At 31.0% G+C, this 25,814-nt stretch overlaps 7 protein-coding genes and 1 long non-coding RNA gene across 15 annotated transcripts; 7 read left to right on the forward strand and 1 right to left on the reverse strand.

The window, feature by feature from the left end:
* The first annotated feature begins 240 nt into the window (after nucleotides 1-240).
* On the forward strand, nucleotides 241-14,219 carry LOC118448250 (odorant receptor 4-like). Of its 4 annotated transcripts, none has more exons than XM_085663189.1 (5): nucleotides 241-1,151; nucleotides 1,235-1,334; nucleotides 1,408-1,530; nucleotides 1,606-1,761; nucleotides 1,839-2,116. In XM_085663189.1, the coding sequence occupies exons 1-5, from the start codon at nucleotides 376-378 to the stop codon at nucleotides 1,890-1,892; spliced, it is 1,209 nt and encodes a 402-aa protein (XP_085519315.1). In that variant the 5' UTR covers nucleotides 241-375; the 3' UTR covers nucleotides 1,893-2,116. The 4 variants fall into 4 exon arrangements, with proteins under 4 accessions (XP_085519315.1, XP_085519313.1, XP_085519316.1 ...); XM_085663191.1 differs by lacking the exons at nucleotides 241-1,151; nucleotides 1,235-1,334; nucleotides 1,408-1,530; nucleotides 1,606-1,761; nucleotides 1,839-2,116 and adding exons at nucleotides 11,189-12,003; nucleotides 13,493-13,592; nucleotides 13,656-13,766; nucleotides 13,864-14,019; nucleotides 14,092-14,219; XM_085663187.1 differs by having other exon boundaries at nucleotides 1,606-2,116.
* On the forward strand, nucleotides 2,297-4,260 carry LOC118448251 (odorant receptor 9a-like). Of its 2 annotated transcripts, XM_035881283.2 has the most exons (5): nucleotides 2,297-3,201; nucleotides 3,287-3,386; nucleotides 3,471-3,581; nucleotides 3,890-4,045; nucleotides 4,123-4,260. In XM_035881283.2, the coding sequence occupies exons 1-5, from the start codon at nucleotides 2,384-2,386 to the stop codon at nucleotides 4,174-4,176; spliced, it is 1,239 nt and encodes a 412-aa protein (XP_035737176.2). In that variant the 5' UTR covers nucleotides 2,297-2,383; the 3' UTR covers nucleotides 4,177-4,260. The 2 variants fall into 2 exon arrangements, with proteins under 2 accessions (XP_035737176.2, XP_085519307.1); XM_085663181.1 differs by having other exon boundaries at nucleotides 3,890-4,223.
* On the forward strand, nucleotides 4,662-6,558 carry LOC118448241 (odorant receptor 43a-like). The gene is made up of 5 exons (XM_035881267.2): nucleotides 4,662-5,636; nucleotides 5,730-5,829; nucleotides 5,923-6,033; nucleotides 6,127-6,282; nucleotides 6,431-6,558. Exons 1-5 carry the CDS (start codon nucleotides 4,816-4,818, stop codon nucleotides 6,482-6,484), a joined length of 1,242 nt encoding a protein of 413 aa, XP_035737160.1. The 5' UTR covers nucleotides 4,662-4,815; the 3' UTR covers nucleotides 6,485-6,558.
* Nucleotides 6,909-8,604, forward strand: LOC146872335 (odorant receptor 13a-like). Its single transcript, XM_085663117.1, has 5 exons — nucleotides 6,909-7,711; nucleotides 7,892-7,991; nucleotides 8,070-8,180; nucleotides 8,307-8,462; nucleotides 8,533-8,604. Exons 1-5 carry the CDS (start codon nucleotides 6,909-6,911, stop codon nucleotides 8,602-8,604), a joined length of 1,242 nt encoding a protein of 413 aa, XP_085519243.1.
* LOC118448279 (4-vinylanisole receptor-like) lies at nucleotides 8,990-10,642 on the forward strand. The gene is made up of 5 exons (XM_035881331.2): nucleotides 8,990-9,844; nucleotides 9,953-10,052; nucleotides 10,118-10,228; nucleotides 10,343-10,498; nucleotides 10,589-10,642. Exons 1-5 carry the CDS (start codon nucleotides 9,066-9,068, stop codon nucleotides 10,640-10,642), a joined length of 1,200 nt encoding a protein of 399 aa, XP_035737224.1. The 5' UTR covers nucleotides 8,990-9,065.
* Nucleotides 13,052-17,480, reverse strand: LOC146872336 (uncharacterized). Of its 2 annotated transcripts, XR_014983416.1 has the most exons (6): nucleotides 17,428-17,480; nucleotides 16,580-16,767; nucleotides 15,965-16,387; nucleotides 15,079-15,175; nucleotides 14,422-14,577; nucleotides 13,052-13,978 (listed from the first exon to the last, which is right to left on the reverse strand). It is a non-coding gene; the product is annotated as an uncharacterized LOC146872336 (long non-coding RNA). The 2 variants fall into 2 exon arrangements; XR_014983415.1 differs by lacking the exon at nucleotides 17,428-17,480 and having other exon boundaries at nucleotides 16,580-17,201.
* On the forward strand, nucleotides 14,914-17,165 carry LOC118448252 (odorant receptor 13a-like). The gene is made up of 6 exons (XM_035881284.2): nucleotides 14,914-15,502; nucleotides 15,847-16,292; nucleotides 16,363-16,462; nucleotides 16,671-16,781; nucleotides 16,884-17,039; nucleotides 17,112-17,165. Exons 1-6 carry the CDS (start codon nucleotides 15,137-15,139, stop codon nucleotides 17,163-17,165), a joined length of 1,233 nt encoding a protein of 410 aa, XP_035737177.2. The 5' UTR covers nucleotides 14,914-15,136.
* A 305-nt stretch (nucleotides 17,481-17,785) lies between the features above and the next one.
* Nucleotides 17,786-25,500, forward strand: SPG11 (spatacsin). Of its 3 annotated transcripts, none has more exons than XM_035881287.2 (23): nucleotides 17,786-18,096; nucleotides 18,166-18,505; nucleotides 18,593-18,759; nucleotides 18,835-19,194; nucleotides 19,278-20,078; nucleotides 20,143-20,315; nucleotides 20,387-20,661; nucleotides 20,735-20,905; nucleotides 20,979-21,209; nucleotides 21,272-21,463; nucleotides 21,535-21,654; nucleotides 21,729-21,903; nucleotides 21,974-22,197; nucleotides 22,277-22,437; nucleotides 22,517-22,835; nucleotides 22,897-23,065; nucleotides 23,189-23,548; nucleotides 23,643-23,798; nucleotides 24,090-24,238; nucleotides 24,352-24,459; nucleotides 24,523-24,816; nucleotides 24,897-25,213; nucleotides 25,299-25,500. In XM_035881287.2, exons 2-23 carry the CDS (start codon nucleotides 18,224-18,226, stop codon nucleotides 25,498-25,500), a joined length of 5,406 nt encoding a protein of 1,801 aa, XP_035737180.2. In that variant the 5' UTR covers nucleotides 17,786-18,096; nucleotides 18,166-18,223. The 3 variants fall into 3 exon arrangements, with proteins under 3 accessions (XP_035737180.2, XP_035737181.2, XP_035737182.2); XM_035881288.2 differs by having other exon boundaries at nucleotides 17,786-18,092; XM_035881289.2 differs by lacking the exon at nucleotides 23,643-23,798.
* Nucleotides 25,501-25,814: the final 314 nt, after the last annotated feature.

Consider the following 25,814-nt stretch of genomic DNA (forward strand, 5'->3'; position numbering starts at 1 on the left):
GCTTACTAATTCGTAAAAATAAAGCTATATCTATATATGTGAGTGTTGTTATTTAATTTAATCAACAAATGACGTATAATTATTTAATTGTCTTCAATATAAATAGTATTCTTACAAATTTCACGTTAGGAGAGAAAGCTATTTTAAAAATCTTTCCAATAATCTATAATAGAACAACTGTTGAAGTATGTGCATATAGACGAATAGCAGCAGATCGAGTCTTCGTTTCTTTAAGAAATGACTATCTCGATGGGGCGCATGCGCTGCGAATAGTTTTGCCTACCATTAAATGTTAGCAGAGCAAGGAGCTCTCAGTACATATCGGTCTATAGCGAGAATAATTCGTAATGAAGTCTTATTGAGTTGTCTTAAACAATGTTCAATCTGAATTACAAAGAGGACATTAGATACGCAACTAAATTAAATCGTTGGTTACTTAAGCCAATAGGTATTTGGCCAAAATCCGTGGAAACTTCATGGATAGAAATCATTATTTCACGAATTGTTAACGCGCTATGTATCTCCTTTATCGGGTTTTTTTTTATCTCGATGAGTCTTTACCTTATCATAGACGTGCAAGACATACATGTCAGATTAAATAAAATCGGCTCGCTTACTTTTTGCATAATGACTTTAATGAAATATTGTTTATTAATAGTGCATGAGAAAGATATACGGTACTGTTTGAACTACATGGAAATCGATTGGAAAAATGCGAGATGTAACAAGGAACGACAAATCATGCTCGATTGGACAGATTTTAGTCGTCGTCTTATTCTTATTTCGGCGACTTTTGCCTTCGGGGGTGTAATCATTTATCGATTAACAATACCATTGGTTTCACCAAGAATCGTTGTAGGTAATTTGTCCTTTAGGCCATTAGCATATCCCATTTCCAAGTTCGTCGTGGATACTCGTCAAAGTCCGATGAACGAAATTATGATCTGTTTGCAATGTTTGGCCGGTCTCATCATGAGCGCAATTACGGTTGGATCTTGTAGCATGCTTACCGTATCCACTATGCATGCCTGTAGTCAACTGAAAATTTTAATGTCCTGGCTAAATTATCTCGTAACAAAACGACCCAACGAAACTGACGATGCCGAGGGAATATTGGGCAACATAATTAAACGACACGTACGAATATTAAGGTACCAAAAGAAATTTCTTTGTTCTACGATGTTTTCTTTTTTGTATCGCAAATTAATCAATCGAATGAAATATTTTCTTTCAGTTTCATTTCATTTATACAACAATTTTTGCAAAATATTTCTCTCGTAGAAGTATTAGGATGTACGATAAACATGTGCATGCTTGAATATTATTTAATCATGGTACGCTTTTTACATATTTCTATTTACATATTTCTATTATTGCACCATAAATGACAGATCATCTATATTATAGGGATGGCAAAATGGCAATCATAGCATATGTTCAATGCAAAACATTACTTATACAACCTTAATATTATCTTTCGGATATAATATATTTATATTTTGTTACGTCGGTGAAATACTCGCCGAAGAGGTATGATTTTATCCCGATTTAAAGATGAAATTATACATTAATATCTACATTTATATATTGCAAAAATTTATATAGTGCAAAAAGGTAGCTAAGGAAACCTACATGATCGATTGGTATAGACTTAAAGGACGAAAAGGCCTCAGTCTCTTATTAATTATCGCTATGTCTTCATCGTCAAACAGATTAACCGCTGGAAAATTCGTCGAATTATCAATCAGCAGTTTCGGTGACGTGCGTATAATCACATACTTTTTTATTACTTTTGCAAAATTTTCATCACAAGATCACACATAATACATGTATTACAGATGGTAAAGACATCATTTGCGTATTTGAATATGCTTCGTACGTTGACTTCCTAAAAGAATTGCACACTTAAAAATTGAAGCTCACTTTATATTATATTTCTGTAATATATAATATTATCTAACATTATAACTATTGACACAAAACTAGTAGATCATTAAGACGTTACTTCTTTAAGTTTCTTTCTACTATTTATATTCAATAACTATTTCTCATTATTGAATATTTAAAAATAATCTGCATCGAATCTTTAGGAAATGTTCTAAAGAATGTTCTTGAATGATATCAAGTCCAGAAAAAATATACCATAATATTCTACCGTGGCGTATCAACACAATAAAGTTGAATAACTACGGTGAAATTGATCGGTCTATTTCATAATTTCCTGTGCGAACGTAGAATCAGTCAATACATAAAAAGCCATATTACATATATCCTTACCTATAATTTCTCCCCTCTCGAGTAAAGAAAGATAACGCACGCGCTAAAACTTCATACTCGGAAATATATTGTCGAGGGGTTGTCAGTCAAGAATCGATCTTCAAAGATGCCAGGTAAAAAGGATCTTGTCGTTGATAATTCTTTGTCGATATCGAATGCGAATCATCAGAAAGATATAAATTATAACATCGAATTAAATCGTTGGCTCTTGAAGGCAACTGGTACCTGGCCCAGAAACAAGAATACGAGCTTGCTTGATATACTTCTTTCTCGATTTTTAAACGTGCTACATACATCTTTAATAAGTTTCCTTTTAATCGGTACAGTTCTTTACATACTCCTGGACGTACAGGATATTCAGGCGAAGCTAAATAAAATTGGTCCGATCACGTTCACCACTGCAACCTTGATAAAATATTGGTTATTGATATTTCATGAAAGTGAAATTAAACATTGCTTAGACCACATAGAGATCGATTGGAAAGGGGTTAGGCGTCAGGAAGATCGACGGATTATGCTTGAAAACGCTCATATTGGTCGACGTATCGTTGGAATTTCCGCCTCTTTTGGATTTGGCGCTTTATTTCTATATCGTGTAATAGTCCCCTTAAATTCACCGAAAATGGTAATAGGTAACTTGACGTTCAGACCGTTAGCCTACCCCGTTTCAAAAGTTATCATCGATACTCGTCAAACTCCGGCCAACGAGTTAATTCTTTTAATACAATGCATTTGTGGTTTCATCATGAGTGCTATCACAGTGGGTTCCTGCAGTCTGGTAGCCATTTGCTCTCTTCATGCCTGTGGACAACTGAAAATCTTAATGCATTGGCTGAATCATCTCGTAAACGGGCATAGCGATGAAAATGATACTATAGATGATCGATTAAGAGAAATCGTTAAAAAACACGTGCGAGTATTGAAGTACTTTGTTTCTTTTATACCAAGTCTAGATCTTTACACCGATGCTATGAGTGACCATCATACAAGTCATCTTGCGTTCTTCCAGTTTCATCACATATACGGAAAATTCTATGAATGAAATTTCTCTCGTAGAGATCTTCGCGTGTACTTTAAATATGTGTATGGTTGGATATTACATGATTAGGGTAAATAGATCACTTTCTTCTTATTTCTTTTACATTTCTTCTATTCGCTTTTGAATATATAGTATTTTGAATTTATCGTTTCAGGGTTGGAATCACATCAGCACGATTAATATGTTTGCCTATGTCACACTCCTCACATCATTTGTGTTTAATATATTTATCATTTGTTATATTGGTGAACTACTTGAGCATGAGGTACGATTAAATGATACTAAATAAAAATAATAATGCACCATCTATATGCATGAGCTATATTTAATTAAAATTTCTTTCACCTATATTATTTCATAAAATAAATATTAAATAAATACACATATGTAGTTGTATAAGTATGCAAATTTGAAATTCATATTTTCAAGCATTAATAGCGCATAGGCAGAAAGTTATTTGAATATTAGAAATCATTAATACGACTAGCATTTTTTTTTTTTGCAATGTGAAAAGTAACTTAAACGTTAAATGTAAAAACTTTTATGTAACGTGCGAACATAATCGTATAATAGTGCAAGAAAATAGCAGAATCGACTTACATGATCAATTGGTATCAACTTAAAGGAAAGAAAGCTCTCAGTCTCATTCTAATAATTTCGATGTCGTTATCATCGACCAGACTTACTGCTGGAAAGTTCATCGAGTTATCTCTAAAAAGTTTCAGCGATGTGAGTATCCAATTTTTTCTTTGTTCAAATTGGATTAACAGAAAAAAATTTTATCCACGTAAATACATGTGCTGTAGGTTATCAAAACTTCGGTCGGTTACTTGAATATGCTTCGTGCCATTACATCGTAAAAAAATATCTACAAATTTAATTAAAATTAAATAAAACTATGAAAATCGATCAGATATATTTCACAGTATCTATATGGTAAAACAGACAAAATCAATTAATAAAAAATCCTGAATAATCCTGAATGAATTGCATTATTTACTCATGACAGTACCAGTGGATATCTTTTTCGAGCTGAATCATTTATCATATTTTTTATATTTTTCATCTATAATAGTTTCTTATTTAAGAACTAATAGAGGAGGTAATCAACTTTTCGTTGCATGAATGTATTAATTGCATGTTAATGAATTTAAATGCTTACTTATATACATATATATATATATATATATATATATATATATCCACATACAAATACGTTTACTCGTTCATCGAGTAATTTCTCGAAACTTATCCACGATCATTATCATTCAAGTAGGCTCTACTTTCCACCCCATGTCAGAGTGAAAAGTTCTTTTCATATATCCTTACTTATACCCACTTGTACGATTATCCCTCTCGCACACACAATCCTTGTTACGGTGTCGGATCAAAACGTAGAACGCCGAAGTGCATTCGCGCTTGCGCGTATCAAAGCTGTGGGAGCATAAATATCCTTCCGGTAAAGTCTTCAGTAGGTCTCGTGCACGCAAACTGTCATAATGCACGATCGATTGAACGATTGTCGAGACAATAATTCGGGAATAGGAAATAAAAATTATCAGAAAGATATTCGATACGCTCTGCAATTCTGTCGTTGGGTTCTCAAACCGATTGGTATCTGGCCGTTGATATACGATGGTGTAACGAAAAGGGAAATAATTATTTCGATCGTTCTCGGTTTCGCTTGCGTTACCTGTTTATGCTTTGTCCTCATACCATCAGGTCTCCATACATTGATCTACGAGAAGAATATAAACGTTAAATTGAAACTTTTCGGGCCTGTTGGCTTTTGTCTCACGTCAACGATAAAATATTGTTACCTTGGTATAAAAGGAAAAGCCATTGGTCGTTGCATCATCTGCATGGAGAAAGATTGGAGGCATATAGGAGACGAAGATTATCGAAAGATCATGATCAAGCACGCTACGGTAGGTCGCAATCTTACCATTCTTTGCGCCAGTTTTCTCTACAGTGGTGGCATGTCCTATCATACGATTATGCCGTTGTTCTCGCGCAAAAGAATCGATGAGAATCATACGATCAGACCTCTAACTTATCCGGGATATGATCACTTTTTTGAATCGCAAGCTAGTCCAACTTACGAGATCATTTTTATTACACACTGCATATACGCTTTGATAACGTACAATATAACTACGGCGACCTGTAGCTTGGCGGCTACCTTTGTCAGCCATGTTTGTGGTCAAGTGCAAATTATTATATCTCGATTGGACGATCTCATCGATGGTAAAAGAAGCAAAAATACATTATTAGCGGATCGTCTTGCAGTAATTATTCAGGATCATGTCAAGGTGCTTAGGTAACTTTATGGTCTAACAATCTGGAATGAAAATTCTTTCTAGAATACAATGTCTCTGATCGTACACCATGCAGGTAAGGTAAATATTTCTAGATTTTCAGAACAAGTCGATAAAGTTCTACGTGAAGTGTGTTTAATGGAATTAGTTGCCTCCACTTTAATTATATGTCTACTTCAATATTATTGCATGACGGTAATTAATTTCAAAATATTATTAATATTAATAATTGTAACGATAATGTCTTCGCATTGTCAATGAATATTCTCATAGGTTTCTGATTTTTAGGAATGGACTAATAACGACGCTATTGCCATTCTCACGTACTTTATCCTCCTAGTTTCTTTCACTTTTAATATTTTTATCTTTTGCTACATCGGTGAGCTGCTCGTTAATCAGGTACTCCTTGCATTTTTTTATTTTTCTATATTTTCATTTCCGAATGAAAACTTTAGGTTCTTTCGATCGTTCATTAAGCTTGAACGCTAACAGTGCAGAAAAATTGGTGCAGCCTCTTATAACATCGAATGGTATCGTCTGTCTGCAAATAAAGGTTTAGACCTCGTTTTATTGATAGCGATAGCGAATTATCCACCAAAAATAACGGCTGGGAAGATATTCGAGTTGTCATTCGCGACTTTCGGTCGTGTGAGTATTTGTAATAAATATTTCTATGAAAAAAAGCAAAAAAAAAGAAAAAAAAAAAGAAACAAAAAAAACACTTTTTCTTCGCCTGTTCTGAAACAATTTTTCATTGGTAAAAAGAAAAGGAAGAACAAAGAAACAAAAATTCCAGGTCCTAAAATCGTCGGTCGTATACCTGAACTTAATCCAAGCAGTAGCAGAATGAATTGAGAATATTTTGTATATAATTAAACGTAAAAAATGTATATCGAATTTGTCAATATCTAAAACTAATAAGACGAATAACATAGATACTTACTTTTTCTTTATCTTCATATAACAACCATAGATATTCCATAATAGAATAGAAAAACTTTCGCTTCCTTCCTCGAAGAGTAAAGAAATAAAGAAAGAGAAAATATCATCGATTGCTCGTTCTGACCTTTTTACGTACGTGTACTAACATCCAGGATTATATACTATGAGAATACGCGCAAATGCAATGAACGAAGTCATACTCACGCATGTGTTCGTTCGTGCGCGCTTGCGCGTGCTATCTCGTCAAAGAGCCTCGTGGAATATCGTACGATACCTGCTCGTCAGTCGGTGTTTGTGTATATCCAAGCATCATGCACGATGCATCTTACTCAATGACGTTCATAGAGAAGGATATCAGGAAGAACGCGTATTACGAGAGCGACAAACGTTATATAATGCGATTTCCTCGTTTGGTTCTAACACCAATCGGTATTTGGCCTTTATTAAAAGGAAAGGTATCAAAAACGGAAAAATTTCTATCGTTTATTTTTCTCGTAACATGTTTTGTTCTAATGTGCTTCATCCTGATACCCTCGACGATTAATATATTGGTGTTTGAGAATGATATTAATATATTAATGAAAAATATCGGTCCAACCATTTTTTGCTTCTCTTCGGCCATAAAGTATTTCTATTTTATTTGGCATAGACACGACTTCAGAATTTGCATAGAATATGTGAAAAATGATTGGAAGGTTGTACGAGAAAAAAAAGATCGTATTGTCATGTTGAAATATGCGATCCTCAGTCGAAGACTTACCAAACTCAGTGCAATCTTTCTTTACGTCGGCGGTATATCTTTTCACACGATCATGCCGTTTATCGCTGGACACCATTTTGTCGGGAACGTGACAGTCAAAACATTGATATATAATGGATACGATATATTTTTCGATTATCAAACGAGCCCAACTTACGAGATCGTTTTATCCATTCATTGTTTTACGGCCGTCATTATGTATAACATTACTACGGCGTCATGCAGCCTCGCTGCGGTATTTGTCACTCATGTCTGTGCTCGGATCGAAATAGTGATGTCGCGTATCAATGATCTCGTCGATGATACCTCTGACAATTACAAGTACATCGGTTATTGTCTTGCTACGATCATCCGGGAACATGTTAACGTATTAAGGTATTATCTTTACTCGATGATTTATTTGTTTGTTAAAATAAAAAAAAAAGAAAAATGTTCCTTTAAACTGCCATGGAAATGAAATCTTCTTCTTATACGATTAATACCACGATCGTATCTAAAAAGAAAATTAAGTTTAATGCATTGTAAGAAAATTTTGAAAGTATAATTTTCTTGTAGGTTTGCAAAAATCATTGAAAGGGTCTTACGCGAAATATGCTTATTCGAGCTAGTTGTATCCTCGCTTACCACATGCTTATTAGAATATCATTGCATAACGGTAAATATTTGATGTAATATTAAATAATGAAGATTTTTTTCTAGTAATTTTTGGCCAATCCAAATATTTTCTTTTCAGGAATGGGAAAATAGCGACGGAGTTGCGATTTCCATATATTTTATTTTGTTCGTTTCTTTGAGTTTCAACATTTTTATCTTTTGTTATATAGGAGAACTTCTCGTCGAGCAGGTATCTAATTATTACACTGCTATATAGATATTGCTTTTTGTACTTTCATTGTAGAGCTTTATAGATAGTTTAATTAACAATTTCAGAAAATATTATAATATAACTTATATATAAGACAATATTTAGTGCAGTCAAGTTGCCCAAGCCTGCTACAATAATAGATGGTATTATCTGTCCAAAAAAAAAGCCCTCGATTTTCTTTTAATAACAATGATATCTCAATATCCTCCAAAAATTACGGCCGGCAAAATAGTCGAACTCTCGTTATATACATTTGGTAAAGTACGTATTATAGATTCTCTCAGTATAACAATTATATTATATCCTTATTTTTAATACAAATATTTTATAGGTTCTAAACACCTCCTTCGTTTATCTAAACGTACTTCGAACGATCACAAAAGAAAACATATCTATATCATAAACATTTTCATGGTACAAGAAGTAGGACGACTAATATAAAAACTATAGAAACATTTAGCCTTCCACTTTGGTAAAATGTAAAATAATTAAAAAGATTATTTCTTCTTTCTTCTTATTTTACAATCTCGAAAGCATGAGACAAATGCACGTACTACAAAAAAAAAAAACTATACTGAAATCTTCCGCAATGTCTTCTTACTTAATATTTTTTCTTTTGCGCGCACGTCATATTAGCGATCGAATAAATTACGCTGAAGATGTGGCGCGAAGGGTGGACGCGCTTGCGCGTTTGTTTAAATGAAACTATATATTCCTATCTATTCCTTCGCCTCATCCTCACGTGCGTGTCTATCTCATGCATTCAATCTCACTCTCAGTCGAGCTTATACTCTCGAACCGTTCTGTCCTGCGTCTTATCGATCGTTGAACCGACCTGTCAACGAATAGTTTTTTTTTAAACGAATGGATATGAAATTGGAGGAAGACGGCAAGGGTTACGCGATAAAACCCTGTCGTTATGTGTTAAAGCCGATCGGACTTTGGCCAATGATCTATAGACGTGTGTCACATACGGAAAGAATCATTTCTGCTATATTAGCTGTCACGAGTTTCTCTAGCGTTTGTTTTGTCCTGATACCGGCCGGTCTCTATACGCTCTTTTACGAGCACAATATAAATAGCAAATTAAAGCTTTTTGGACCAATCGGTTTCTGTTTGACCTCGACTATCAAATACTGTTACCTTGGGCTAAAAGGTGAAGCCATTGGGCGTTGTATCGCGCACGTCGAAAATGATTGGGAGATGGTGCTCGATCGGAATCATCGAACGATCATGAGGAAATATGCTACCGTCGGTCGTAATCTCACTATTCTCTGCGCCCTTTTTCTTTACAGCGGTGGTATATCCTATCATACGGTCATGACGCTATCCATGACCAGGAAGATCAATGAAACTCTCACAATAAAGGCGCTTACCTATCCAGGATATGACAGATACTTTGACGTGCAGGCTAGTCCAACTTACGAGATCGTCTTTTTTCTGCATTGCGTGTGCGCTATGGTGATGCATAGCATAACTACGGCTGCCTGTAGTCTGGCAGCTACTTTCGTCACTCATGCTTGTGGCCAAATACAAATTATCATGATTAGATTGAATGATCTCGTTGAAGGTAAAGAGAGCGGTGACATCAAACTGAACGATCGTATGGCTATCATTATCCGAGATCATGTAAAAACATTAAGGTAAATCAGAATCTTCTTTTAACGTTGCACGTATTCTCTTTTTTCTCTTAGCACTCATATTAATGAGAATGTAACAAACGTGTCGACGGAAACGAACGATTATTGCAGATTTTCCGCGGAAGTCGAAAAGGTCTTATGCGTCGTATACTTGTTAGAATTAATAGCATCTACCTTGATCATTTGTTTACTGGAGTATTATTGTATTACGGTAAATATTATTAAGGGAATTATATACCAATTGTAAACAATATTAAAAAAATTCTGTGATTTTAGGAATGGGAAAATAACGATCGGATCGCAACTATGACATATTTCATCTTATTGGTTTCTTTCACTTTTAATATATTCATATTTTGCTATATAGGAGAACTATTGGTCGATCAGGTATATACTTGCACGTTTTTTTAGATTCTTCTATCGTTTGTAGATCTATTAATTACTAAGCATTCGAATATTACTTTTTTTAAATGAAATTACGCTCGTTAAATATTGCGACAGTGTAGAAAAGTCGGAGCTGCGTCATATAACATCGAATGGTATCGTCTACCAAAAAACCTTAGCTTTGGTCTGATCTTATTAATAGCGATTTCGAATAAACCACCAAAAATGACAGCTGGAAAATTATTTGAACTATCTCTTTTTACATTTGGCAGTGTAAGTATTCGGACCTCATTCCTTTTAATAGAAAATACATACGTATCTTGAAGATAGGTATCTTATTTTTTATCCCACGATGAACTTCAGGTACTTAAAACGTCTGTCGTTTATCTCAACTTGATTCGAACGATTACAGATTAAGTGAAAGATATCAAACAGACATACGATTCTCTCCCATAGATTATTTTTTACATATTATTCATTATGTTTGTATTAATTCTACGATAAATTATAAATCAAAATTTATAATTAATATGAAGTAATATAATAGAAATATTGTTACAAGATGATCTTACGTGATAGAGAAAAAAGTACAACTTACCTATTTATTAATGATTTAAAAATAGTTTTAACATCTAAACATTGAATTAAACGAATGAAAATAATCGAAAAAAGTTCATCTATCCTCCACATTCCTCATATGTCTATTCTTATTAGAAGACCTTTGGAAGGAAAGTTTTATCACACACACAAATGCATAGTATACGCTCGATAGACTAACTCACTCATAATATCGCGCGAATCATTGAAGAGTGGACGCGCTTGCGCATCCCTTTAAATCGAATTATTCCTATTCCTTCGTATCATCCTCATGCAATCAAATTGACGTGAACAAACTCCCGCGCTCATGTTTACGTTCAGTCACGCTCACGCTCTCAAGTCGTTCAACTGTGTCCTATCGATCACAAGACTGAGGTATCGGTGAATAGTTTTTCTAAACGTATTGGAACAATGTTGGAGGAAAATAACAAGAATTACGCGATACAACTCTGTCGTTTTGTGTTAAAGCCAATCGGACTTTGGCCAATGGTTTACAAAGACGTATCGAGTACAGAAAAAATCCTTTCTGCTGTATTAGCAATCACGTGTTTCTTTACAATTTGTTTCGTTCTACTACCGGCCGGTTTTTACACGCTATTTTACGAGCACGACATAAATGCCAAACTGAAGCTTTTTGGCCCAGTTGGCTTTTGTTTAACCTCAACCATTAAGTACTGCTATCTTGGATTGAAAGGCAAGGCCATTGGACATTGCATTGCGCACGTCGAAAACGATTGGAAGCTGGTGCGCGATCGGAATCATCGAACGATCATGATTGAATATGCTATGCTCGGTCGTAATCTCACTGTTCTTTGCGCCCTTTTTCTTTTCAGCGGTGGCATGTCTTATCATACCGTCATGACGCTCTCCTCGAGCAAGAAGATCAATGAAACTCTCACAATAAGAGTGCTTACCTATCCAGGATACAACAGATATTTCGACGTACAGGCTAGTCCAACTTACGAGATTATCTTCTTCCTTCATTGCTTGTGCGCCATGGTCATGTACAGCATAACAACGGCTGCCTGTAGTTTGGCAGCTACTTTTGTTACACATGCTTGCGGCCAAGTACAGATAATCATGACAAGGCTGAGCGATCTCGTCGAAGGTAAGGACAGCAATAACATTGAACTAAACGATCGTCTGGTCATCATTGTTCGAGATCACGTCAAAACCTTAAGGTAAATCTGATTCTTGAGTCTCTCTTTTGAATTCTAAAGTTAATCCATTTTTTTTTCTTTAACTTTATCAATTTTACTTTGATCATCCTAATCTTTCATTGTCAAAATAATGTGTCTCTAAAAAATCTGAATGGATCATTGATTGTTTCGTTATAAGAATTTGTTTATAAAAATTTATAATAAATTATTAAATAAATGTATTTTTGAATATCTTTACGTTGGTAAGATTTTGACGTCAACTTATAAAAAAATTATTTAGTAGAATTGTTTATAACAAATTATTTATAACAAATTGTTTATAACAAATAGTATATAATAAATTGTTTATAAGATATAATTAAATATTTATATATATGCATATATAAAATTGCACGAATCATTTGTTGTCAGTTTATAAAAAATTAATTTGCCAACATTGTTTATAACAAATTGTTTATAACAAATTGTTTATAAAAAATTATTAAGTATATACATATACATGTATATATGTATATCTACAAAGATAATTTGTTATTGAGTTATAAGAAATTGCTTCTCGAAATTGTTTATAACAAATTGTTTATAACAAATTGTTAAATAATTTATTTTTATATGTATATATATAGACATATACATAGATCCATTTTGTTAAACTATAAAAAATTCCTACATAAAATTATGTATAACAAATTGTTTATAACAAATTGTTTCTAACAAATTGTTTATAAAAAATTATTAAATAAATACATACACATGTATGTATCCATACGTACAAAGATCATTTGTTGTTAATTTATAAAAAATTATTTTTCAAAATTGTTTATAACAAATTGTTTATAACAAATTGTTTATAACAAATTGTTAAATAATTTATTTAGATATATAGATATATACTCACATAAATTTATTTTATGTCAAATTATTAAAAAATCCTACACAACATTATTTATAATAAATTGTTTATAGCAAATTGTTTATAACAATAAGATGAAAAAATAGTAAAAAAATTGCCCTTTACAATGGTACTTTTTTCAAATCTCTACGATTATTAGTTCCAGAGATATGACAATATTAATAATTATATTTACGATGACCCACTGACCTACATAATTTCTTGGAATGCGTACTAATCTACGTAATTTCATTGAAGATTAACAGCTGTAGTAATTCTTATAATAGTACTATCAGTAGTACTACTGTAGTACTATTGTAGTACTATCGTAGTACTACGCACATATGTTATGAATAATGAATGAAATCTTTCGAAGGCGATATCTCCGCAACGAAAAGTCGTAGAGACTTGAAACAAGTACCATTTTAACGGGAAAAATGCTGTCTTTTTATCTATGCATTTGGATTATATCATTATCAATATTTCACAGACTCATATCTCGTTAGTCCATGCATTTTACTATTTGTCAATTAATAGAAAATCGCTCTCCTTTTATTTTCCCCTTTTTATACGATTAAAACGTTTCGTCACGTCCACAGAGACGAACGATTTTTGCAGATTTTCCGTACAAGTTGAAAAAGTGCTGCGTGAAGTATGCTTACTGGAATTGGTAGCATCCACATTGATCATATGCTTGCTCGAGTATTACTGTATGACGGTAAACATCAAAAGGGCGACAGTACCGATATTAAAGATATATTTAAAGAGCTTGTGCTTTTAGGAATGGGAAAATAACGATCCGATTGCAACTTTGACGTACTTCATCTTGTTAATTTCTTTCACTTTTAATATATTTATATTTTGCTATATCGGTGAATTGTTAGTTGATCAGGTTCGTTTTTTCTTTATCGTTTGTTACTAACAATTAAAGGTTAAATGATCTGCCGAAAATTCTTCATATCGAACTATGCTTGTAAATTTTATAATAGTGCAAAAAAGTCGGAGCTGCATCATATAACGTCGAGTGGTATTATCTACCAAAAAATATTGGCCTCGGCCTAATCTTATTGATAGCAATCTCGAATTATCCACCAAAGATTACTGCTGGAAAATTATTTGAGTTATCTCTTTTTACATTTGGTAGCGTAAGTAACATTTAAATGTTATTTCTTTTAACGAAAAAATAACTAAATATTGTATCAATCTATCAACTTTAGGTGCTTAAGACGTCCCTCATTTATCTTAACTTAATTCGGACGATTACAGATTAAATTGAAGATATCGAACAATCAAATTAGTTTTTCTCATAAGTATATGTAATTAATTAAATTTGCATTTATTTTACGATAAATAACAGATGAAATTTATTAAGAATATAAAACTGTTGCGTAATACGAAACAGGTAAATTTACTTTTTGGAATATAACTTTTACAATACAGACATCGAGTTAAATGAATGTAATTAATTAAAATTATCCAATTGTACTGTTATTTATAATAAATTTCAATGTATAATCTAATCAATAATTTAGCATTGAAATTCTCACCATTGAAAGGCGGTTCTTTTATTCTCTGACTGTGTAGTATCATTAATAATGAAAGATCTGGTTAGTCCATTCGTTGAATCGTCTTAAGACTCCGCCCTCGTGCGCCGTACGGTTGCGCGTAAAGTTGACACGTTTCTGCTCCGACAAAATGGTAATCTAAGAATATTTTTTCTTCATAGACATCTGTTAACTATCGATCGATAATCGAAATATCTAAAATATATATTTTATATACCTAAATTAGTTATAATAAATGATACAAATGAAACGAAATGTAATGAAGAAATTTAAGGACGAAATTAATCGAATATTAATATTAATCGAAAGTATAAGAAAATGAATAATAATAATCCTGAGAGAGTTTAAAATGAAATAATAATTTATTAAATTAGAGCTTTATTAATTGTGAGTAATTGTAATTTGACATACCTATTTAGGTATTATATTTATTATCGTTATTGATGTATAGTAAAAATATCTCGTAAAAACGGAGGTTCCACGCATAGCTATTCATTAAGAAACTCATTGAAAAATCGTATCCGATATCTATGAGATTAAAGATTGGTCTAGTGATTATTTGAAAGACAAAGGATACGTAGCGTATATAGGCGCAAGCGCAGAAAATAACGAAAGAATAATCAATCGTTCGATGTTTACCTGTATCAGTCTAAGATCAATCCGAAATTAGTTTAGCGCAGAACTTCCTGCCACGAGGATGCATCATTCGTCAGATTTTTTCAATTCCGTAGACTCTCTGAAACGTCGTGAGAAAGATATCGAATATGCAATCAAATATAGTCGTTTCGTACTTAGATCGATCGGTATTTGGCCGGATAGAGAAAATAAAATACGCCAATATCTTTCAAATCTCGCAATCTTGACGGGTAATCTTATATTAAGCTTCGCAATAATACCTTGCGCTCTGCATATAGTTTACGAGGAAAAAGATACAAATTCGAAGCTAAAACTTTTCGGTCTTCTAAGTTTTTGTATCTGTGTGATGATCAAATATTTCGCTCTTTCTATACGTCGATCAAACATCGTTCGATGCATCGAATGGTTGAAAACTGATTGGTATCAGGTTAGCGTATCGATTATTTTAATTAATTTATTCATACAATATTTTCAAAAATATCTCTTTAAATGAAATATGTTAGACATGGTGACGAAAAGTGTGATAAACCGTGTTATTTTCTTGTTTAAGAAATTTTGTACATTTTTTTTTTTTTTTTAATCATCAAACAATTCCACGAAACTATTTAATATTAAACATTATTATTATGTGATAATTAATATTCAAATACATATAGCGTTGCATTTTGTTTATAATTTGGATAAAATTTAAAACAAACAAATAACAATCTATCAAATAGAGATAACACTTGATCATTTTACAAGTTAGGAAATTCAACGACGTTGCAATAGGTAAAGCATCAATCACACCGCAAACTAATGCTAAAGTATGCAAAGACCGGAAGAAATCTTACCATGATGTGTGCAATGTTCATGTACACAGGCGGTATGATTTATCACACGATCTTACCTTTTTCTGGTCCACGTATTATGGATGTATCGAATCGTACATTGAAACCGTTGGTTTATCCGAGCTACAGTGTCCTTTACGACGTACAGAAGAGTCCCATTTATGAATTCGTTTATCTCACTCATTGTTTGTGCGGATACGTGATATATTCCGTAACGACCGGTGCTTGTAGCCTAGCAGCAATCTTCGCGATGCATATTTGCGGACAAATCGAAATTATAGCGTCGTTGATAGATGATCTTGTTGACGGACAAAAATACAATGATACAAGAACTTGTGCCGGTCAACGATTAGCTACCATTGTGAAACATCATTTATATGTAATACGGTAATAATTTCGATTCATTTTTCTGATAAAAAATTAAAAATAAAAAATATCCATACGCGACGCTTTACAGATTTGTCACTGCTTTAGAAGATCTCCTGCAAGAAGTTTGTTTGATAGAATTCACGGGTTCAACTTTCCTGATATGCTTACTCGAATATTATTGCATCACGGTGCGCAAGTAAACATAAAATAAATTAATCAAAGAATACGATTAATCTATGATATAGCTTATTTACTTACTATTATCTAATATAAATATCTATTCTAATCTTGAAATTTATACTCACGTAAATCACATAGTTCACGTAGAAAATAGGACACAAGTAGTCACAATATAAATATTTTAATTAAAATTTATTCTTCGTCATTTTTACGCAGGATTGGGAAGAAAATAATAGGATTGGTGTATTTACATATAGCATATTACTGACTTCTATGACTTTTAATATGTTTATATTATGCTATATTGGAGAATCTTTAACAAACAAGGTAAATTGATGATCAATGTAAATATATATTTCGTATCCTATTAATATTTCAACTTTCTCCCACTCTCTCTCTCTCCCTCTTGATGTTTACATTTAATAAAAGACAAATAAAGTTGGTGAACGATGTTGTACGATCGAATGGTATCGGTTACCATCGAAAGTAGCAGCAGGATTGATCTTAATCATCGCTGTATCGAATAATTCAGTTAAAATCACTGCTGGAAAAATGGTCGACTTGTCTTTGCTTACCTTCAGCAACGTAAGAATTTTATAATTAATTGTGATATTATATTGAATTAAACCCTTTAATTAAGCGCCATCGTCTTTGCAGTTATTGAAAACATCGATAGCATATTTGAATTTCTTACGAAAGTTAGTTATATAAATTAATATTTACTATATATGTACATGCTTAAAATTAGAAAATAAATTATAATTGATAAATGAATCTTAGAATTTTTTGTTTGTTTATTTAATTAGAAATTTATCATCTTCGAAATATAAATGTTCCAATTTTTTTTATTACTTACAAGCACTTATATGATATTAATTTCTTTTTTACAATTACTTTGAAGTTTCGAAATAGATATTAATACAAAAAGCTATCGAAATTTATATGGAAATATAATTAATTAAATTATAATTACTTGAAGAAGTCGCAAATAGAAGAAGACGTTCTAAGAGAGCTGTTGATCGTATCGCCTTCCACTACGTAATGAGACAATAACTGAGTAATAGGCATTCAGAGATTAAGAATGTATTTACATGAGTTCGATTTAAGGTCAAACGCGCGATCATCTCTTGTTTTGTTTTTACTTGTGCTCTCATATCTCTTCGAAGATTTATTTACGTAGATATGGTTTTATTTCGAAATTCGAGAATTCACACGAGAGGAAATTTGTTTACCTTATGGACCAATCAGTAATCGTGTTTGAACCGTAAGTATTCTCTCATTGGAGCGTTAGAAGGTTTCGAGATATCGATATAAATCTCGAAAAAATTGGCAAAGTGTATGAATCATCGAAAGAGAAAAAATGTAGGAAGTGCGTAACTTTTTTAAATTCGAGTGCAATTTTTATGCGAATAATTATGATAGAATATAGTAATGCAGAATATGCATTTCTCTTTATATTATGTGCGTGATCTCTGTTTGTATTACGAAGTCTTTGTTTTATGAAGCAACATAACAATCAAAGTCGAGATCATAACCTAATTACATTTTATGTTGTATACGAATGTATGGATCCTTTGTATTACTTGTTTTATGTTGTCATTCGACGACAGCAATCCTCTCTAATTTTGATCTTCATCAGTAAGTAAGTATTTAATAAATAAATTAATAAAAAGTATAAAACCATATCTTTTTTATGTTTCTATTGTTATAGGTAATATATACTTTGCAAGATCGTATTGTACTTCTTTGTTAGAAAATATAATCCTAAAATGTCAGAAAGACAAACAGTTGGAGGTATTCCGGTTGAATGCTTGACAGGAGAATTGGGTGCTATATGGTCAGGTTGGCGTATATTAGGTGATCGAGAAGTTGTAAGAGAAGCATCGGCTAAAGGTACTCATATAAATTTAGCCTATAAATATCTGGCATTTAGAAAGAATTATAGCTTGGACAAAGCAAAAAGTTATTTCAATGAAGAAGTTGAACTTTGGATTCGAGAATTAATAAACAAGTGTCAAGTTTATAGAGCTTCTCATATTTTAAAAAATATGGTATGTTAAAATTGTTTAAATAGCTTCCATTCTAATTTCATCTAATCTCATTATATAGTTTGATATAACCTATTATGATTATTTTAGGGAAAAGATCCGACCAAGTATATATCTGAAGTTTGTATTAAATCTAAGGAACCTGTATTGAGAGATTACTTAGCAAATTATATGATAAGCAGTAATGGTTTTGATGATATGCAAAAGGAAGCATGGGCTATTATACAGAGTATTTTACAGTATGAAAAAAGATGCATGTAAGTTCCTGCATGGATTATCAGATTAAATATATTAATCTACATTCGTTTGAAAATCACATTAATTTCTCATAGGCTTGAAAATCTATTCGGTAGTACAATATGTATAGAGGACATGATAAATTTACCTGAAAATATTAAGCAGGCATTATGTACAGAATTATATATTCAATTATTTGAACCAAAATTGTTAAGAAACATGACAAATAGTGTTGTCTGGGACTGTTTGTTATTATATAATAAGATTGATACAATTAAATATTGGATTGATAAAAGGTATAATGTTAATGTAATAACAGAAGGGACATATGAAATTGATGAAAATTTAAAAGACCTCATTGATAATCTTACCATTACTCCTGAAATGATAGAACAGATAGATCTTTCAGATGCTAATAATCTTATAAAAGATCTGACAAAGAATCATTTATGCAAGTATGTATAAGTAATTATATTAAATTTTAGATTGATTTTATGAAAATTAAAACTAATACAATAAAATCTATGTAATCTTTTAGGTATGGAATATTTACCAAAACTGAACAAGATAATCTGAAATTAATGCTAGCAAGGATATTTAGTAGTCAACTCACATTACAAGATTTTGAAAAAATATTAACTTATGAAAGTTGCAATATTAATAAAATTGAATTTTTAAATAACATTAATATAAATTATTATCTCATGCAACAAAATTATACCATAGAGACTACATCAAAAGTAAAGAACTTATATAATATTCTAAATAGAATGAGCGATCCACAATGTGATATTTTAGATACAATAACTGATGCAATAGTTCAGAATATTCATTATATTTCTGATAATCTTACCGACTTTTTAAAAGAAAATTATTTAATTTCTTTTGCATTAGTTTTTTTACAATATTGCAAGATAAATACTATATCAGATTCTATAAATAAAAATATAGAACTTACACGTGACAATTTCATAAATATGTTAAACAATAAATGCGGATTAGAAATTGGTGCTAATACTATGCCATACGAAATTCTTTGCAATATACTAGAACATATACCGATCGTACGACATATTATCCAAAATCGATCAAAGGAAAATGATATTACAATGTATGAACTGTTAGATGGATGTCAAAAATTTACTGCAAGGTCATTCTTTAAATGGAGATATAATAATGGACCAATACCACATTTCTCAAATGAAAGTTTAGCTAAGAAATATGGATATAAGGAAACATTAACGTATGCTTATTACTTAAAAGAAGGAAGACCCAATATGGCTTTATATATGCTTAAACATCCACAAGGCAAATCTCTTGGAACTATCTCTTCTAGAATGTAAGTTAAAATTTTTTTTTAATTTGTATTTAATCTGAAAATAACTTATGCTTTTGTATTTCAGGAAGTGTAAAGCAGCTTTTTATGCCCATAATTTTGCTTTAAAAAATTTACATCATTCTGAGATAGTCTGTAGCTGCATTTCGTTTCTTGAAATGTTAGGAATCAGTTCTGAAATTTTGAGATTACACATTAGTGCTGCAGATTATGTTAAGAAAACTCTTAATATTTCTATTGGTAATATTAATTTTTCATATACGTGTAATTATTAGAAGAAATTTATATCTAAAATAATTTTGATCTTTCAGAACATCTACTCGAATCTATTATGTTTAAAAATCAAAATAATTTGCAAACTATAATGTTATATTTGGAAAATAGTTTTCAATCGTATCTAAATGATAATGTAATCAATGAAGTGACTATGTTTTTTGATGCATTGAGAACTTGGGAATTTATAGTACAATTTGCAAGGACTCATGATTTCTTTTTACCTGATACTCTTTTAAAATATTTAGCCCAAAAAGATTTGTGGTTTGAGTTTATATTAGTGGGACATGTTTTTGCTTATCCTACATCACAAGTATGTATTTCAAATTCTTTTAAATACAATAAAGAAGTTATTATGAAAATCACTAATCTTAACTCTGTTATAGATTTTAACACTTGCAAAAGAATTTCAAAATATAAATATACGTGAACATTTGTTAACTTGTTTGAATACAGAATCTACAAATGTTGTTTTGTTACATTCCAAGCATGAGACAAAATTGAAGTCGAGAGATGCAAGGCAATCTTTATATTGTAAGATTGGATTAAAGCAAAATGTATGAATTAATATTATATTTGCCATAAGTTAAAATAATATTCTATTCAATCTATAATTTACACTTTTTGTAGGAACTATCCTTATCTTCTAGTACATCATCTTCATTAACAGATAGTAGCTACAATACATATTCAATCGTATCTGAAAGGGTTTCATTTGGTGATAATATATTTTCTTCGGATGATGATTTGTGGATGACATTTTTAAAGTGTCATAATAGTCAGGATCCACCTGGTGCATTATTACATGTATCTCATATTACTTTAAGACCTATATTAATTATTTTGGCAACTTGTTATGAGGTATTGTAAAATCTATTACAATGTTATACTTTATACAAATTTACTAATTATATTTCTTTTAGCCATCATTAACTGCTGCATATTGCTATTCCTGGATGGTAATATCTACAGCAAATAAAAGTATTCTTTCTGATTATGCAGAGTGTCTAGATCAGATAATGTGGCCAGCTAACAAAGTATTAGAATTGATACCAAGATTAGTATCTTCTGGATATGTCTATACGTTAAGCAGAGCATTCAAAATTTTCATGCCTGTAAGCTTGCATTTATAATAATGATAAATTATTCCTTAATATCACGATTATATTATTGTTGAATATTGCAGGACAGCATATTAAATCCATTTTTCGAATTCCTTTTACGGTGTACAAATTATGGAGAGTTCAAGGAATGCCAACAATATTTGAAGGACTTTAAAATACAATCCTCAACACTTATATTTAGTGTATGTTAATAATATTATGATATTAAATTGAAATGTCTACAGTGTGAATAATTAATAAGATTTTATCTTTTTAGAAAATTGTTAATTGGGAATCGGTTGATGACACATACTTGAAGAATTTTTATTGGGTTGCATTGTTAGTTATAAAATGTATTGTAGTAGCACTTGCTCATAATTTTCGAAGTACGCAGTTACAGATACATTTTTTGAGCTCTCTATCAAAGTGCAATTTTCATTGTGAATTTCCAGGTAATAAGAAGTAATAATTTATAATAGCGCAAAAAATAATATCCACAGATTAAGATAATTTTGTTTTCAGCTGACATACCCAATTTTCAAAAGCTTTTAAACATTACAAAGGTTTTATTGAAAACTGAGGTTACAATGAATTTTGCAGCCTTCACTGTGACGAACAATGTATATTGTTATGACCAAGAAGTCAATAGATGTATTGATCGTTTGGTAGAACTTAAAGATTATATTAATGCATTACAAATATGCGGCATAGCAGAAAGAGATACAACAGAAATAATACTTACTCAGGTATATACTTTGATAAATTTTTTTAATTTTAACATAATTATCGTATATTATAGAAATTTTATGAAATAATTGGTTTTAGTATCGTAATGAATTTGAACATCATACAAGTACTAAAAGTAAATTGGAAAAATCGTTTTGGAAACGATGTACAGATGATTTTAAAAAATATAATGTGCCATCTAAAAGAGTAGCAGAATTTCTAGTTGAGCATGCTGAAAAAGTTCTTTCGCATAAAGAAAGGTATATATGATAATTATCATTTTTATAAAGGCATAACATATAGAATACTATACGTATATTAATATCTAACTTTGAACAGATATGAAGTATTAAAGTTTGCTTTTGAAACATTGAAAGAGAGTCAAATAGAGCAACAAACTATTGATACCTTAGAAATGGCTATGTGGAAATCGTGTATTTTAATAGGTCCTAATAATGTCCTATTGGAATATGAGGAAGAAATTTTACAAAAATTAAAAACTGAATTATTGTCGGGATTAAATAAGTTACAAGTTACATGCACTTTGGCTGATGCTAATGAATACAGTGCTGCTGAATATTTAATTAATAAATTAATAGATGCAGGCAAACTTGATCTTGCCTTGAGGATTAATACAATATTTAATTATAAACATAGAGTAAGTATTATTCTTTGATGTTTTAAAACAAGCATAACCAGTAAATTCGTTTTTTATTCAGGATTTGCAAGTGTTAATGCTGTGTTTAAGTTTGGCAGAGGGAGAATTATCATATACAGAATTAACATTGCAACAAAAATATTTTCTGATCGAAGGTGATAAATTTGTACCACAAAAATACAGTATTCTAAAAAATCGTGGACTTCAAAGGCTATCATCGACATCGTCGTGTAATTATATTATTCTTTATAATATTGTAATATGTCCGATTTAGCGATGTAACAAATGTTTTCAGAAAAAAGTTAAAAGTTATCAAGAGAACCGTATTAATGTAAATGTATTTCCTTTTTCAGTAAATACAATTGGTATAGAATCCGGTAAAACAATCGACGTAAAAAGTACTTCTGTTCGACAGCATCAAATGGAATGTATGTCTGTGTTAGAAAAATTAATGAAAACACTTCGTAATGGGACTGATACAGGTTCTAGAATATTTTTATGTTATAAGCTTGCGATACGATTGGGAAAATCGTATCAATCGCTAATAAAATTAGACAAACCCGTTCAACTTTTGCAAGAAGTAACAGATAGTAATATTGATAATAAGTTTGAGACTGCAAATGATATTATAATAGCATATAAAATAAAAGGCAATGAAATTGCTTCTTTTTTAACGAAAAATATTGTAGATAGCATTACCAAGGCAATCGAAGGTAAATAAAAAAAAATTATTTTATTTCTGAACTCTTATGTTACATTAGAAAAAAAAAAAAAAAAAAGAAGAAAAAGAAAATTAATTTTTTTTAGATAAACAAGATGATTCAATAATTATGTGGGGATGTCCTTTAGATGCAAGCTTTCATTTAATAATGGAATTGTGTAGTGATATTTCCATCTTAGGATTAAATCTCTTAGAAACAGCGCACAAGCTAATGGGCTATTCTCAAGGGGAAAAGAGAGATGGTAATATATATATATATATATATAATGCCATTCACAATTTTTGGTCCAATCGTTTTTTTTTTTTTTTTTTTTTTTTAACTTCTAAATGAAAAGAAGTTAAAGTAAAAAAAAAATGGGACAATAAATTTCGATAATATTATCAGAATCAATATAATCAATATTTTACAATTGTTTCTGATTATAAGATATTTATTTTTGTCCAAAACTTGTGTCTACATACTACTCTGTAGATGTATAGTAATATCTTTCATAAACTAATTCCTTGTGGTTGACTTAAACATTATATTTCAGTTTCAACTTTAAAGACAATAGTAGAATTGTTAATCAGGTCTCACGATTGTTTTACTGCTTGTTGTAATATGGAAGGAATAGCATCTATATTACGAAAATGTCAGAACATTGCAAATACTTTGCAATATCGCAAATATTGGACATTATTGGTAAATCGTTTGTCTTAATTTTGTTACTTCGAAGATCGCTTAAAAAAAAAAAAAAAAAAAGAAAAAGAAAAAAAAACGAGAAATCATAAAATCCTAATATCATTTTTTCACAGGTCCGTCTCGTTACAGGAGTTGGTCGCTTCACGGAAATGAATTATATTTTTCAAATATTAAAAGAAAATGATCAATTTGAGTTTTTACTTGGGAAAGGGTTGCACAAGGTATACGTTGCATAATTATATTATTATATTTTATTCCTTGTTATAATATTTTTAACGAAACAGGTACCCGGTCTAAAAACAGCATTACTAGAATTTTTAAAACGTAATTGTCCAGAAAACAAAGAACTTTTTACATTAGTAGCATTACATTTTCGTCTTTATTACGAAATCGCTTTAATGTGGGAAAATGAAGCGAAGGAAGCAACGAAGGAGCTTATGTTCGATTTGACTAGAGAACATGGAAGAGCAACGAACTCTTCTCAAACCGAATTGAAATTAATTAAAAATGAAAGTATACAACAAAAATTGGAAATAATTGTAATGAACTTTACCCACGCAGCTCAATATTACTTACAGGTAAGAAGACACAGGTTTTTTTTTTTTTTTTTTTTTTTTAAATCGTACAAATATTCTTCTTGCGTTTTTCTATAACGTAGGACAATAAATTACATTTTGCAAACAAATGTTGTCAACAAGCGCAACTTGCTGCACTGCAAATCGCATTACTTGGCACAACGTCGAATCAATATACAATATGTATATTAAATTTAAAAAGCGATCAAATCGATAAAATTCTCTGCGAGACATTAAATTTTCAACAAGCTCTTATAGTTACCGGTGCTTATAATCATCATCCAGATTGGGCAAATATTATTTATAATCATTATATTCTTAACGGAGAGACAAAGTACCTGAAAGACTTTGCTACGGTAATAAAGCTCTCATCTAATGTAGTTGAAGATTGCGCGCGTAGGTACGTTTATACGATTATAACATTTCTTACTATCATTTGTCGCACTAAACATTTTTTAACTAATTTTATTAATTTTTCATTTTAGATATAGATCTGAAAGAAGTCTTACCTCTGGCATGAAAAATAATATGAAAACGTTAATATCCGAATTGGAAGACGTCGAATGTAAATATATGTTAGCAAGCCAATTAGGATTTAAGGAAATCGTTGAAGTTATACTCAATAGTCCTGCTACAGCTGCTTATCTCAAAGATACAGTATGGAAAAAGGGTTACAAGGCATCATGATTAACGATGCTACATTCCATTTATAATGTATTCGTTGCATTAAATTTTTATATCAGAATGAAAAGAAAAAGAACAAGAAAGACGTGTTATTAGAAACGCAAGCCTTAAAATATATAAAAACTATATATTTTGCTACGTCGATCCTGCTACAGTATAAAAAATAAATTGTATTTTTTATATAACATTACAATGATCTTCTCGGGATAATCTTATCGATTGAGATACGGTTTACTTAAAAAAAAAAAAAAAAAAAAAACCTATCAATTTTCATGTCTTTTCAGATATATGATATTAATTGAATTTATTTCAAATAA

This window comes from Vespa mandarinia, chromosome 20 (genome assembly GCF_050613455.1).
Source record: "Vespa mandarinia isolate Hongniang chromosome 20, ASM5061345v1, whole genome shotgun sequence".
Lineage (NCBI taxonomy): Eukaryota > Metazoa > Arthropoda > Insecta > Hymenoptera > Vespidae > Vespa > Vespa mandarinia.